Genomic DNA, 14803 nt, shown 5'->3' on the forward strand with positions numbered 1-14803 from the left:
TTAGGAAGGAAAGGGCTGGGGACTGGTGAAGAAAGGAAAATTTGCATTCTCAGAGCTCTCCTATCAGCCAGCTGAGACTGCTTTCCTATTCGTGGTGGCTGGAAGGGTACCTGGCTGCCATCCTGTAAGGGAGTGAACACCTAGTACCACCTTGTTCTCTCCAGCTACCCCCAGAGACATCTTTCCCTGGATTCCTCTAAAATCTTGTCCTCAGGGTGAAGGGAATTCTAAGAGTCATTAAAAAAAACCAAGCCAGGACTTCCATCTGAGGGGCTCTGGGGGAGTGAGGGTCTAACTATCAGGTAGAGATGGTCCTGTTAACATTGGACAGAAGGCTATAGCTGCCACATGGGGAGTTCTTATCATCTGCAAGTAATGTCCCCTTCCCCATGAGAACTGCAAACTCTTGGAGGTAGGATGGCCAAGCCTCACACTTCCTAAATCACTTTGATTCCCTGATTCCATCACCCTCCTCTGATGCCCGGGGATATGAACTGATGGGTCAGTGAGATATCTGGCATTCTTATCTCACAGCAAGGCAGCCTTCCCCTACTCTAGGCTGTGACGTGGCCGAAAGAGGCACTCTCATCCCAGACGAGAGCGATTTAGAGGTGGTACTGTAGTGCCGCTTTATCCCTTGTATCTGTAAGAAAAGGATTACTGTGGAGGTTGGGTCACACAAGCTTCCGAGGAACCTGGCTAGAGACACGGCTACCCAGACCTAAGAGCTTTCCAGAGCAACATACTCTGTCATTTCTACCACCGTTCATTTTTCTCTTTAAGGGGTGGGTGAGGTTGAAACGGGCTGCTGGAGGTTCTGGGCCTACAGGTTCTTTAACGGCCCTGGTCTGACCATCTGCACAACAGGGCTAGTTTTGAGAAGCCTAAGAGAGAGGAAAAGCTCCATCTTGCAGCGAGTGACTTCTGCTCTTCACCTTTCTTCAGCTGCATAGGCCAGGGACTGCTGGGTACACCTGGATAATATGGTATATTGGCACTGCAAGTTCAAGTGATGTAGCTTTTATTGTAAGAAACATCTACCTCTGTTCCTGCTAGGTAGAACCCAATCCTCTGGCCTTAGGATTAAAGAAAGGCCCAAGTCATCCATCCCTGAAGAGTTTTCAGAAGATTAGATGGACAGGTATGAGGCCAGCATCTCAACCCAGTTCTGGACTTCACTCACCCCTCCCCAACTCAGCCATGAGGGCCCTAAGTGTCAAAGAATTAACAGAGTGGAAGGAACCTCAGAGGTCACCTAGTCAGTCCAAGTCTCTTATTTTACTGGTAAGGACTCAGAGGTCCAGAGTTGAGAATTGAGATGCTTGATGAACCACAGTTAATGGCAGAGTTGGGAGAGCCCAGAACCAAGGTCTATTAGAGACGAGGCATCTATCAGAATATTATGTGCAAGGAGGAGGATGGGACATAGGGACTGGTATTAGAAAGATATGTATGCATATGCTAGAGAAAGCCATCCCAACCCACATCAAAGCCCTCCAACAGCTGTGGGGCTGTACCCACCCAGGACCTCCAACCCCCACCCACACCAGAGCAGCAACAGAGAAACAGGGACTGACGTCCAGTGACAGATTTTTTTTTTTTATATTTAAAAACAAAATCAACCTCCCCCCAGATAACCCCCCAAACAAACAAAAAATCAGATTAAATAAAATTTACAGTGAATATACCCAGCAAACATCTGTATGTGCAATTAAATACTGTGTCTGTTACTGCGGCACGAACCTCAAACAAACAATATACAAGTGTTCTGTGGGGGGAGGCCCAAGTTTTAACTCTGTGGGGTTTGGGGAGACAAGATGGGGGAAGTGAGAGAAAGGGGAAATCAATTTCATTTTTCTTAATTCTGTCCATATAAATATATTCATAAACCAAAAAAGAAAAGGGAACTTGGGATGGTACAGAAATAGGAGAAGAAGGGAGTGTGGGACCCTCCCAATTCTACCTGACCAAAAATATGAAAGAAATTAATTTCATGGTGGGAAAAGAGATAAAAAATGACAGACGAGGATGGGAAGGAGAGGGAAGCAGAGGGGGGCCAACCAGGGAAAAAGAGGGGACCCATGGCAGGGGAGCAAGAAGGAGCCCAGTGCCAGTGTGAGGGTCTGTCTCTGATCCCATCTTTATCCCTACTGCCTTAGGCTCCAGTTTAGTGCCTGTCACCTTACTTTCTGCCTCTGTGTGTGGTCTGTCAGGATGCCTCAACCCCTCCACCCTGCCCCCTCCCCCGCTGGGCCAGTCCCTTCCCCTCCTCCGTTTATTGGGAGCTGGCTCGCTCCAGGATCCTCAGGTCATAGTTCTTTTTGGCCACTCGAAGTTTGAAGCGACTCACAGAGTTGTTGAGGCGAAGGGAGGCATTTTGGGCAGCCAGGGGGCTGGGGAACACAGCCACGATGGTGTACAAGGCAGCGAGGTCCGCGTGGCGGCCGTTCTCGGCAGTCCCACCGTTGTCCCCCCCACCCCCACCAGGCAGCCCCTGAGCATCCTTGAGCCACTGGATCTTGGCGCCGGACATGGCGAGCTGAGTGAAGAGTTTGTCCGCCTCGGTACGGGTGATGCCCTCAGGGAGATCTGTCACCTCCAGCACCCGCCCCAGGACTGGAAGGGGAGGAGAGAAGACATGGTTGAGAGGTGTAGAGTAGGACTGGACAGCGGCTGGCTGACCAAGTCTGTACGCAGTGTCCTCAAAAGCCTGACCTTTCCCACTCAGCCTTTTCCTCCCTCCCCAAATCAACCCAACCCCCCCACCATCTAGACTCTGATCAGGGCAACTAGGAGAAACAAAGGAACCTTTCTCTTCTCCTAGACCAGAGATGCAGGCAAGAAGAGCCTGGAAATCAGAATCCCAGATTTAAGATCTGGAGACCTATGCCTCAGTTCTCTCACAGGGAGCCATTACTGTGAAAGAAGTGTGGTTTTTGCTGATGTTCTTTCACAAAGTCAATAGCCCAACCTGAAATATCCTTCATGTTCCCTTCCCAGAGGCTGACCCAAATAGATTCCTCTTTCTTATCATCTAGGGAAGTCAGTTTCCCTTCCTTTCCTTGTTTAGTAAACTGCTCCAAAAAGGGGAAAGGTAAGAGATCTCGTATGTTTAGTATGAAAGGCCTGCAGGAGTAGAGTTACTCTCCCATATGCTCTTGTCAAGCTTCTCCTAAACTGAATCTAGGACTACCTAAAGCAGACAACCTAGATTAGGGTCTGGACCACTCCCACCAGACTCTCTCTTAATAACAGGCTCAGCAACCCCCATCATTGTGTAACTCCCAAGTTCTACCACCATCTTCCAGGACCTGGAGTGGCTTGGTAAGGAGGACTGAGATAGTTCACTTCTCCAGCTTCTCCTTGCTCTTGATACACCCTAAGCTGTTAGCTTTTCCCACAAGTCCTGGGCTAGTAATGCAGGGCTGGAGGGGTGATGCCTTTTCTTGGGGATTCAGTATCCTGTCACTCACCAACGTCTGTCGTCCCCAGGTCAGTGGAGGCAGATTTGAGTGCTTGTCTCTTGCTCCGGTTTCCATGCTTCAATCCACTCTGTCCCTTCAACATTTGAAAGATAACTCTCATCCCCAGTAAACAACACTGCCTGCCTTGAATCCCAAGGTCTGTCTGTGAGATTAAGGAGCAGCACCCAACCCTAAGGACCTCACCCCACCAGGCAGTCAGATTGGCCAGAAAGTGGCCACTGAGAAATAAAGAGCCCCTCCCTGTTGGCACTGGGGTCAGGTGGGAGGAATAGGTCCAAGAGTGGGGTAAGGCCCCTCCCACTTTGTCCATTCTCTCTGTGTTCCTTGTCCACCCAGCTGGTTGAGGTGGATGGCTCAGAGATGGGGTCCCAGATGAGAGGGGGGGCATCTAATGGCCCTAAGGCTGATGGTGGACACCCTTACCTGGTGCACCGTGTAAGTTGACTGGCCATGGAGCAAGGGAGGGCAGATGGACAGATTGTACTGTAATGGCTGGCCTAAGAGGGAGTAGCGCCCATCACCTAGGGAGGAAGAGCAGAAGGTTTTCTGGGAGTCTGAGCTTCATGGTTAAGACTTTAATGAGTCTTCAAGGGGCTTTGGAGATAGACAGAAATACTGCATACTATTCCTACTTTTTCTGTGATAGGAGTGCCCATGTGACTGACTTAAGTTGTCTCTCTTCCTAAACTCCTTGGCTGTCAGCTATATCCCAGACAAATGGGGGCTCTTAGGTTCCCTTACCCTTGAAGACGGGATCTGTGTATTGTAGAGAAAAGGCCCCGGAGGAAACCTAAAGACCCTTATGAATGTCTTTTATTTCTTATATAGATCCTTCCTACCCCGAAGCCAGGGCTAAAGTTTCTGAGTCATCTGAGAGGCAATACAGTGTAGTGGATAAGAGCACAGACTTGGAGCCAGACTGCCTAGGTTCAAATCCGGGCTCTGTTACTGGAAATGGGATGTTGGGTATGTTTTCCCCTCATTAGCGTTGCTGGAAAGGTTAAATGAATATAAGACACCTATAGCACTTATAGCAATGCCTGATACATATTAAGCACCATATGTGTTACCTATTATTGTTGATAAATATTATATTTCAGGGCACTTTAAAGTTCTAAACCCATATTCTCATCCTATTTATACTGCTTATGATAGCAGAGGCAGAAAGCAGATAAGATTATTCCCATCTTATATGTGATTAACCCCATTCTGTAGATTAGGAAACTGAGGTCTGGTTCCAAGTTTAAGTAACATACTCAACATCACAAAGCTAGTTAGTAGCGGGACTAGAACTTGAATCCAAGTCTTTTAACGCAAATCCAGTGTTCCCCCTTCTAAAACCACAGTTTCTGACACAGCCCCATATTCCCAGCCCTCAGACTCAGTACTGATGGGTTGAACTCTTTGGTTCACTAGAAAGTTCAGTGAACTTCTTTTCCCTGGCTCATAATCACCTACCTTACTTGGTAGTAATACTAAATATGTAAAGGAGGCCTTGAGTAAGTTAACTATGGGCAGCACTAAAGAAGGGCAGGTGACATTGGCCTAAACAGGGATGTTAAAGGAAGAGCTGGCTCCCAGAGGTGGATGACCAGCCACACTGTTTCTATCCTCTTGAGCTCCCCATTTGGGAATGGGATGTGAAGGGTGAATTTGACAGCAGCCAGCCCTAATCTAACCCCTTACCCTGTGCTGGACCCCCAGGCCGAGGGAACTGTGTGAGGACGGGAAGGGGACTGAGTCCTGTGCAGACACTGCTGAGGCTGGTGACAGGAGAGGGTGCTGGAGACTGGGTAGGAGATATGACGGGGCTGCTGCTCATTTGTGTGTTGGCCTGTGGGAGAGAGGAGCACACATATATAAACACCAAACATTACGCTCTGGATATTCCCGTGGCTTGGCTTAAATTCATCTCCCTCAAGAAACTTCTCTTGCTGAACTCTGCCAAAGTCAGATGGCTCCTTCAAAATGCCCCTTTGTCCCTAATTAATTTGTATCATTTTAATATCCATTTTGACATACTGTTTTAAGTATTCTCTTAACATTTGCAAGTATGTGTCCTTTAGATCTTAAGTTCCTTGAAAGAAGACGCTCTCCTCTATTTCTTGTGTTTGTCCCCAGAAAGTGCCCAGGGAAAGACATGTAAAAGAGGCTGCTCAGTCAATGGCAAAGATTACTCCCTGGAAAGAATCTGGTCAGCTCCTTGCCAAGACAAAGCTGGGCTGCAGGACTCACCTGGGGGCTACTGTCAGGATTGTACAGGTCTCCAGGTTTCTGCCCCCGCTGGTCCATGCTGTAATATTTACAGTGACTCCACTGGACCATGGATGGGTTCTGGGGGGGCTGGGGTCCATTAGGAACATTTAGCTGCATGACCACCACACCTGGTCCAGAAGGTGACACTCCTGAGTGGCAGGAAGAAAGCAGTTGGTTGTGAATTCAAACTATATTTCGGCCTTCCAGCTAACCCTGAGTGGGAAAGCCAGTAAGCAAATCCACCCACTCACTTCAGGGTCACTTAAACTGTGTTCTGCTAGGAATCTGAGATAGTTGCTGATTTAGTTTCTGACTCCTTCTCCCCAAACCAGTGCAAGTTTGAGTGGAACGAACAGGAGTCCCAGATGCTGATGCGCCCCTGGCCTTCACCCAGTGAGAGGTACTTTAGTATGCTTGGCAGAAAACTACTCCATTCTGTCAAGGTTGGGTATTACCAAATGCCTAGGTGAGATTGCTCAAATGCCTGGGCATAGCAAAGGTCCCAGTCTGAGGCTTGGGCTAGGGCTGCTGGCATGTGCAGCTTTTTCTGGTAATGGCTGCAGGTTAAATCAGTGATCTCTGGTTTTTCTGGAGATGAATGTCCATAGCTTCACTAAGCGGACCTAGGAAGCACTTCTTGAGCGAGGGTGGGGTGAGTTGGGAACACTTCAAGCAAAAGGAATGGCAGAGAGATGAATGTCATATTCAGGAAATGACAAATGATTCAAGGTGCTAAGGCACAGGGGCTGTGTCGGGTAAGCAGTAGGAGATGAGATGTGTATTCAACATATACTATGCGCCAGTTCCTCGGCTGGGCACTGGGTATACAACAGATAAAGCTGGTTCCTGCCCTCATGGAACGGACAGTCTACTAGGGAGTCAGAGAGCAAACACATAGTTGGTGTCAGAGTCTGAAGCACATTTTGGTAAGGGTCTCTATCCTCTAGGTGTTGGGAATAGGACTTGTGCTTTAGAGAGCTAACTCAAGCGGCTGAATGTAAGATGGCTGAAGGGAGAGAGAGACTAGCAGCAGGAATACCAGTTAGGAAGCTACGGATACAGAACAAGGGGGTTCTGAATTACAGCAGTGACAGCAGGAGTGGAGTGGGAGGGTCAGACTCTCGGAAGGTTTCACTGACAGGTTCAGATGACTGACTGAATGAGATCTTGAGGTTTTAGTACAGGCAACCACGGATAGCTTTCCCCTCTCACAGGCTGGGGGAAGGAAAGGGCTCAACAAGGAAGAATATTAAGTCCTGAATCTTCCTCATGGTGAAAAGCAAGTAAGGGGTCAGGGAGCAGCAGTTTGATGGACAGTCCCTGCTGGGAGGGATGGGCAGGAGCTCTGCTTCCCCACAGGGGATTGTCCAGTGTGAGGGTTTGCTCTTGACCTCCTAAGCTATATTTCTGTTGAGGGATAGGCTGAGTTCACGTGTGTTGGTGGTAGAGAAATGGGACTGGGGGCTGCTAGCTTGAAAAGCTGCTGCAGTGCTGCCACTTTCATGGCTCGGTGCTCTGAGGCTGCCACTGCTGCAGCCATCACATTGCTTCCTGTGACGGGAAATGTTGCAGCCTCTGCCCTGGGCACCAGTCATGCTGGCAAGTGAGCGTGATTGCTTTTCTCAGGTAGCATCGGTCAAAGGAAAGGAAAAGAAACGGTGGGAGGCCTGAGAGAGCAGGTCAGGAGACACAGCATCTGTCCTATCCTATTCCTCAGTCAATCTGTGCCCCCCACACTCTAAGGTTCATCTAATCAGAGAGCACAAATACTCAGAGTGACAGGTTCACATCTCCCCATCCCCTGCCAAGGATGACAGGGTATTCATCAGCATGACTTGTAGAAGGGCCATGGGAAGACTGCACCTTATGGAGCATCATGTATTTAACTCCCCCTCACGCTGGTTGCTCTGGGTCTTTTATTTCCCCATCCTAAGAGCCCCACCTGCTCCAACATCCTCTACCAACAAAACTGCAATTGACCTTATTCAGACACCTCATTGCCACCTGAGGGGGCCAACACAATAATCAAATAATCAAATAATCAAAATAATCAAAATAATCAAATCTACAGCTTTTCTGGAAGGAAGCTCATAATCTGAGCCTAATGCGCTGGGCCAGGAAAGGGTGGGGGGATGTGTGAGTGTGTATGGTGTGGCATAAGCAATGCAGTGGAAGTTCTTTCTAATACCAGCATGTAGCCATAAGGAAGTATTAGGGGGCTCAAGAGGAGGGGAAAGAGAACAAAGTCCTCATATTATTTTCTCTGATCCCAACAAAAACAAAGCCAGGGTTCTCAGTTGTAGCCTCGGTCCTGAGCTCCTCCCCATGCCGAGTCCTCCCCCACTGGCCTGGAGCATTGTTCCTTCACAGCCGAGGACACAGCACTGCCCCACTGATGTGATTCTTATGCTTCTCTTCCTCAAGCCAAAAGCAGGTGGCATCCGTTAGCAGCTGAACTGTCGCTACTTCTTAATGGACATGGCAATAAAAAAAAAAAAACAAAAAACCCAGCCCACTGCCCAGTGACAGCACTTCCATATAATCAGGTTGAGGAAAGGAGCCTGGGTTGGATGGGAAGGGGGAGAAGGGGGCTGAATAAGGAAATCAATTTCAGCTTGAAAGCTCTGAAAGGAGAGGGGATGTGTGAATGGCTTTTTAAGTGGCATCATTAAACCTGGGCAGAAAGGTCGATTGGGCAGAGCAAACCACATAAATACAAACAGATGACATTTATGTCTGGCAGAATTGGCTTTTGTTTAGTTTTTTTTTTAAATCACTGAGGTAGAAGACTGATAAGGCTTTTTCCTTACCACTAGGAATCAAATCTATGGAAAGGAATGTCCAGAGAAATAAAATCCACAGGCATCTTTCCCAAATTACAGGATAGAATCCAATAGTATCTTGGTCTTTTCCCCTTTTTTGGTGTGGAGAGGGACATCTTCAGGGAGTGGGAGAGAAAACAGTTGATCTCAACTTTGGAAACCCCTCAGCTACAAAATGAGCCAGTAAGTATGTGAGAGGCTATTTCTGTATGTACCTCACTCAGGCCATGCTGCTGTGTCACTGTGATTTGGGAGTCTGTGTATAGGTATCACTGCCATTTCATGTCTGTGTGTGTCTTCCTCAGACTAGCATCTCTGCAGAAACCTCCAGGGACCTGCAAACCATCATTTTAGAGGGAAAAAAAGTGTTTCCTGGGGTTACAGTTATGTCTAATAGCATCATGGATGAATTAAGGTCCAGGCCTGGGGGGTGAACTGGGCAACTACAAAAATGTATTAATAAACCAGAACAGTTGTTCCAAGAACAGCCAATCCTAATCCCTGCCTTTATTTTTGGAAAAGTGACCATGTTGCTACATGGGAGAAGGGCGGGTGACCGTCCTTTGAAGGTGACATAGCAGCCCTGTGGACTATGCTGGCCTTCTATCTTCTCAGTAAAGGGTGAACTGGAAAGGAAGGCAGAAAAGCACTTGTTTCTTTTCTTCCAGTTCCTCTTAGATTTCCATAAGCAGGGGCTGAAGACTTTAAAAATCAATGGTATGGTGAATATGGTCTCTTAGATGACATGGGTGGGACAGAAAGTCCCATTATCTAGGAAAAGTACAAGGGGTCAGTCAGAAGCCTAGGATCAATCTGGGTAGCTAGGAAGAAAGGAAATATGACAGAAAATTCCAAATAAGCGAGGGAACTAGATGACAAGGGTTTCCTCTATTTCTATTGATTTGGGAAGAGCCTAGATTATCTCCTTCTAACCCCAGCCCAGATCTCTAGTGCTGCCAACTTCTGGAACCACAGTGTTTCAGTTTACTTGACCCAGCACTGGGTCCAGAGCAGGTCATGAAAAATTCTTTTCACTTGGTTTCTCATTCAAAGACCTCCAATTTGAAGATGAAGAGATACAATCACAGAGACCAATAAATATATTGATATACCACTAAGGACACACAAATATGCACATACAAGTATACCCATATGCACCACACACCCTTATTTTAACAGGAGAGAAAATGCCCTGCGGTGCCAAGCACCACCACAGGCTACAGTGGTTCTTGGAGCTGGTTTCTACAATTTCCATACCCCGCTGGGAATTTCAAGGTCAAGTGCCCCTGGCAGACACTAGGAGAAACAGCTAGAGAGACTAATAATGTAATAAAAGGGTAAGGGCTGTTGAATTTAAAACCTCTCAGCCTGTGAGAGATCTACATTTGCTCTGGATGAGGGCAGAAATCATTACTCCTTAGAAGTAAGAATTTATCATGTCGTATGAGCAAGATTTATTCTGGAATCCACTCTACAGCATCTAACATAGAGTGCAAAAAATCTTATGTGAAAAATACTGCATTTCTAAAGTGGGGAAAACTGGCAAAATACCTCCCTCTCACCAGAAGAGGGCACTCCGCCATTCCCACAGTAGAGCAGAATGGGGATAACTGGAGATGACATTAAGATCTCCTCCCTTCCAGAATCCCTGAAGATTCTTCAACTGCAATGTAATGCTATGTCAGGGTGGGGAGAAAGGGAAAATCCTTGGTGTGTTGGAGGAGTTCTTGCCAAAGGCAGACAGTGAGAGGCTGCAAGGCTTAAGCCCATTCAGCTGGATAGCTGGCTCCCCTTTAGCTGTTTAACATGAGATCCATTTATTTCCCACCGGTGAGAAAGGAACAGAGTACAGAAACCTATTGAAAATGCAATACTGAGGATGCAGCATGGGTTATGGAGAGTCAAAAGACCCAAATTCAAATTCTAGGATTGTGACTTTAGGCAAGTCATTTATTCTCTTTGAGTCTTAAATTTCCTCTTCAGGAAGTTGTGGTGAGAATTAGAATGACAGAATGTTCGTGAGCATATACAAAAAACTGCTAAACACATCTAAGATACAGCTTAAAAAGCATTTTATCAGCCTCCCCTGCAGTCCCAAGAGAAAAGAAAAGCTGTCTATAGGAAGAATGGGTGCAAGAGACAGGTAAGTACTTGTGTTTCAAAGGCATGTGAGTGGTGAGTGGAATGCTGAATTCAGGGGAAAAAAAAAAAGAATAAGAGAGAAAATCAGGAGCCCAAACAGAGATGTGACTTCCCAAGGATGAGGAAGGGGCAACCAACCTCACCTCTCTTGAGAGGTCAACTTTAGCACCCCTGGACAACACCAGCCAGGACTTTGCTCTTTCCTTGTGGGGGTCACAGTTGGGGCCAGAGCCAATCCCTGAACTCTCTCTGCCCTTTCCGGCTCTAGAGCACAAGTCCTACAGTGGTGTTTGCTCTTACCAGTGCTCAAGACCCCCCAATTCTTTATCCTCTTACCTGAGTACTGCTGTGGCATCTGTGGTGGACTGCAGGGAGAGGGAGACTGAGGCATCTGGTACTGTTCAGAGCCAGGAGGTTGCAGAAACCCCACAGAAGGGCTGGGAAGGTGGAGAAGAGAGGAGTGGTAAAGTGGTAGAGGAAGGAACACAGCTCCTGGCAAACAGCTGCTGCTTCCTGGGCCTCCCCTGTGGGAAGCAGAGGCAGCTCCAAGCCATTCCCACACCAATTTGCTGTGCAATTTCTAAAATCACTCATCAGTACAAAGTTAATTATATATATTTGTACTTGATCATCTTTCAATTAGGAAGCTGCTAATCAGCACTACAGATGGAATGTTAGTGACACATGCTCTTCCCAACAGTGTGAAAACACCAGACATGCACACATGCACACATGCACACACACACACACACACACACACACTCTCTGAGAAACATAACAGAAACACAGACAAAACGAATGCCAGAGACAGAAACACAGTGCTGGAGAGAGATGGGTAAAAAAGAGCTAAGGAGTTGTGTGATTTAGGATATTTATACAATGGTAAACACAGACCCCTAAAGACAAATGAGGAAAACCCCCACAAAACTCAAGACAACATGAAGACATACATATAAAAAACACAGAAATAAACATATACACACTGCGAGCGACAGACAGAAATACATATATGTAGGCCCAGATTTGCATTCTAGTTCCAGCTGTTCTCCTAACTAGCTGTGTGACTGGGGTAAGTTTCTTAACATCTCTAGCTGGAATTTCTTCATTTATAAAAGAAGGGAGAAAAATAAAATAAGGGGAGCAGACTAGATATTTCTGAGGTGGCTTCCACTTCTAAAATTCTAATGGCTATGACTTATACTAAAATACATATAGAAATAGATAGACCATCTGAGATTCATACATGGATACAGAGATACACAGAAAAATTTACAAATATACACTCCAAATTGCTTCTTTTAATGATGAGCAGTCTCTGCCCCATAGTTCTTAATCTCACTGATCAGAAAAACAAAAAATGGGGGAAATTATAAAGCTTCTGTTTCTGAAGCAGGATTTTTTCCTGCCACTGAGCTCTTATGCAAATATCAAATCAACTAGGAGAAATGGAGAATGAACTCCCTCATATTCTACCTGCTTTAGCGCACCACTTGGATCTTTACCCCTGCCTTTCTTTTCTTAGGATAGTGGAAACAAAACCATGGTGCAACAGTGGCTGAAGATCTATGGGAGACGCGCCCCGACTCTGGGAGTACTCACCTGGTACCGTTCTGCTGAGCTGGCGGGATCATGCTGTAGTACACTGGAACGCCCCCTGCTGGGAGGCCCCCTTGCACTGATTGGCTCGCAGGGACCAGCACAGGTTGCTGGAAAGGCGGCTGGACCACATTTTGCGAGTCATTACCCACTGGGACCTGGGTGGAGACGAGAAGAGAATGACCACTCGTACTCCCAATAAGTTTATCCAGAGAACAGTCTAGTTATCACTAGACCAGGGCACTTAACTTCCTTCTCCATCTCTCTTAGAGACTCTCCTATTCTCCTCATCTGCCTAAAGGAAATGCTTACAGAGCTACCTCCAGTTCCCTCTTCTCCAACCACCCTTGGGCACTTAACGTAGAGGAAGGCGACTGATTTCCTTTAGATCCTACTTTTCTGGGCATTTACTCATTTGCATGGCTGTATAAGGACCAAACAATTTAAACAAAGATTCTTTTCAGACTCTCTGGGCTTTCTCTCAGAGGAAAAAAATCTAAAAAATTGAGGGGGAAGTGAATAATATTTGTCAGACTGTATTGTGTGGGAGGCTGTCCTCCTTTTCCTCATCCCCAGGACTGGGGGCTCTTTCCCAATGCAGAATGCACCCACTTGGTAAGAAGGCAGTGGAGTGTACTGAACCACCAGGCCTTGCATCTGGCCCCCCATGCTGCTCCTCTGGTTGCTGAGCAGGCCCTGGTTCTGTGGCTGCTGAACCCCAATCATGCCTTGGTAAGCCGCCTGCTGCTGGTTAGGCATCATGGGCTGTAAACCTAGGGATGGGGAAGGCAGAGAAAATGTTAGCATGGTCTCAACAATGTTTAGGAGGTCACACTTTATCAGTAATTTCCCCTCCCCTATTTTACTTTTTCTTTTTCTGGAGATCCTCGGTCCCTCTTTAGGACCCTAATCATTCCTGCCTTTTTTTTTAAATGGGGAAGGTAATTCTTGTCTCTTTCCTTGTCTCTGCCTTTCCCCTATCCACTGCCTTCTTACACTGACAGTTCCTCTTACCAGGCTGCTGGGATGGCTGAGGCAGCTGTTGACCACGTTGGGGGCTGTAGGCCACCGGGTGAGAGAGAGGTCGATATTGCTGGTTGGAGTTAGGATACTGTCCAGGGGTATAGTAAGAAACCTGGATCTATGGTAAGAGGAAACAGATGTGAGAAGGTCTCTCAAATTCAGTCCCTAAATCCCCAGACTATTAAATGCATCAGGGTTGATGGCCAGAAATCTGTAAATGGAGATATTTGGGGCCTGAAGTTGCAGTGTTAGTGTACAAGTTTGAAATAGAACAGGAAGATCTTGTGTTATATAGAAAGATGACCTTCTGACTAGAAAGACAACTTTCAAGTGCAAGGTGGGGAAATGGAGTTGGGGGATAGGTATCCCCTCTGGTCTGTCTAAACTAGAAGAAAAAAGAAGGATTATAATACTGGACAAACTGAATTAGTGATTTAAGCTGGGAACCCGAGCCACTCACCTGTTGGGGGGGCTGCATATAGCCCTGGGGTGGCAGGACTTGCTGAGTAGGTGGTACATGGCTAGAGGTGGAATAGTTGGAAGTCGGGAGGGGCTGTCCTGTAGAAGCCATGATGAAGCTAGTCTGCTGAGGGTGCTGGGAGATAAGTGGGGGCTGGAACAGAGCTGAGGATGGGTCAGCTGCTTCAGCAGAACCTTGGCGGCTAAGGCTCATTTGTCCAAAGGGGTTGCTGAGGTCATCTGCCTGTTGGGAGAATGGGGAGACTCAAGGACCAAGGTTGTATCAAGCCCCATATCTTTTGGCTTCAACACAGACAGACAGACAGAAATAGCAACCTTCTCTACAGCCTTCCTTATACCATTGTGGGACACTCCTGCCTCTGTGCCCTGGGAGGCACTTTTTAGCCCTAAGCCTCTGTCATGTGGTGTTTTAAACTGCTATGAATTGAACAGCTGTTTGAAGCCCAACTCCAGAGCCAGAGTCCCTATCACATATGAGGTAACAATACCACTCTGATTATGATCTTTATTAAAATTAGTCCTGGGGAGACGGGAGCAATGACACAACTTCTATATATAGAAAAAACAAGACAAATAGCGGGTTAAAAAAAAAGACTATGTCTTTCCATTTCCTGTCTTCCTCATGCCTCCAACCATACAAAGGGCCCCTATGTTGCCATAAATCTCATTTTTATAATAAAGGTACCAGATAGCACCTTGAGTAGATTATGGGTGGCTAGGTTCATGTGGCTTCCCAGCTCTGCCGACGCAGTGGAAAGACTGGTGGACTCCCACTCCTGCTGCTTATCTCCTTACTCCCTCTCAAAGTCATTTCCACCTCTGTTCTCTGACACTTGCCTTGAGTTCTCCTGTCCTTCAGAAACCACTTCTAATTCTCACCTCGGAAAGGAGGCCAGGGTGAGTGGCCGAGCTGGAGGGCGAGACTGACTGGCTAGTCTGTAATTGCCTTCTCTGTTAGCCCTCTGCTCTAAGCAGCAAGAGTGATGGTGTTCATCTCTC

The 14803-nt window shown here is 47.0% G+C and overlaps 1 protein-coding gene across 22 annotated transcripts in view; it reads right to left on the bottom strand.

The window, feature by feature from the left end:
• Positions 1 to 1578: 1578 nt before the first annotated feature.
• The window catches only part of R3HDM2 (R3H domain containing 2), a 131054-nt gene continuing 117829 nt past the window's right edge, over positions 1579 to 14803 (bottom strand). For all 22 annotated transcript variants that reach the window (XM_070494940.1, XM_070494934.1, XM_070494938.1 and 19 more), the window contains 10 exons: positions 13785 to 14027; positions 13316 to 13442; positions 12914 to 13074; positions 12305 to 12459; positions 11042 to 11142; positions 5721 to 5890; positions 5172 to 5319; positions 3909 to 4006; positions 3474 to 3558; positions 1579 to 2616 (listed from right to left, as the gene is read on the bottom strand). In XM_070494940.1, coding sequence (XP_070351041.1) covers positions 2276 to 2616; positions 3474 to 3558; positions 3909 to 4006; positions 5172 to 5319; positions 5721 to 5890; positions 11042 to 11142; positions 12305 to 12459; positions 12914 to 13074; positions 13316 to 13442; positions 13785 to 14027 — 1629 coding nt within the window. In that variant the 3' untranslated portion in view covers positions 1579 to 2275. The remainder of the gene's footprint in view (positions 2617 to 3473; positions 3559 to 3908; positions 4007 to 5171; positions 5320 to 5720; positions 5891 to 11041; positions 11143 to 12304; positions 12460 to 12913; positions 13075 to 13315; positions 13443 to 13784; positions 14028 to 14803) is intronic.

Source organism: Equus asinus, chromosome 22 (genome assembly GCF_041296235.1).
Source record: "Equus asinus isolate D_3611 breed Donkey chromosome 22, EquAss-T2T_v2, whole genome shotgun sequence".
NCBI classification, from domain to species: Eukaryota; Metazoa; Chordata; class Mammalia; order Perissodactyla; family Equidae; genus Equus; species Equus asinus.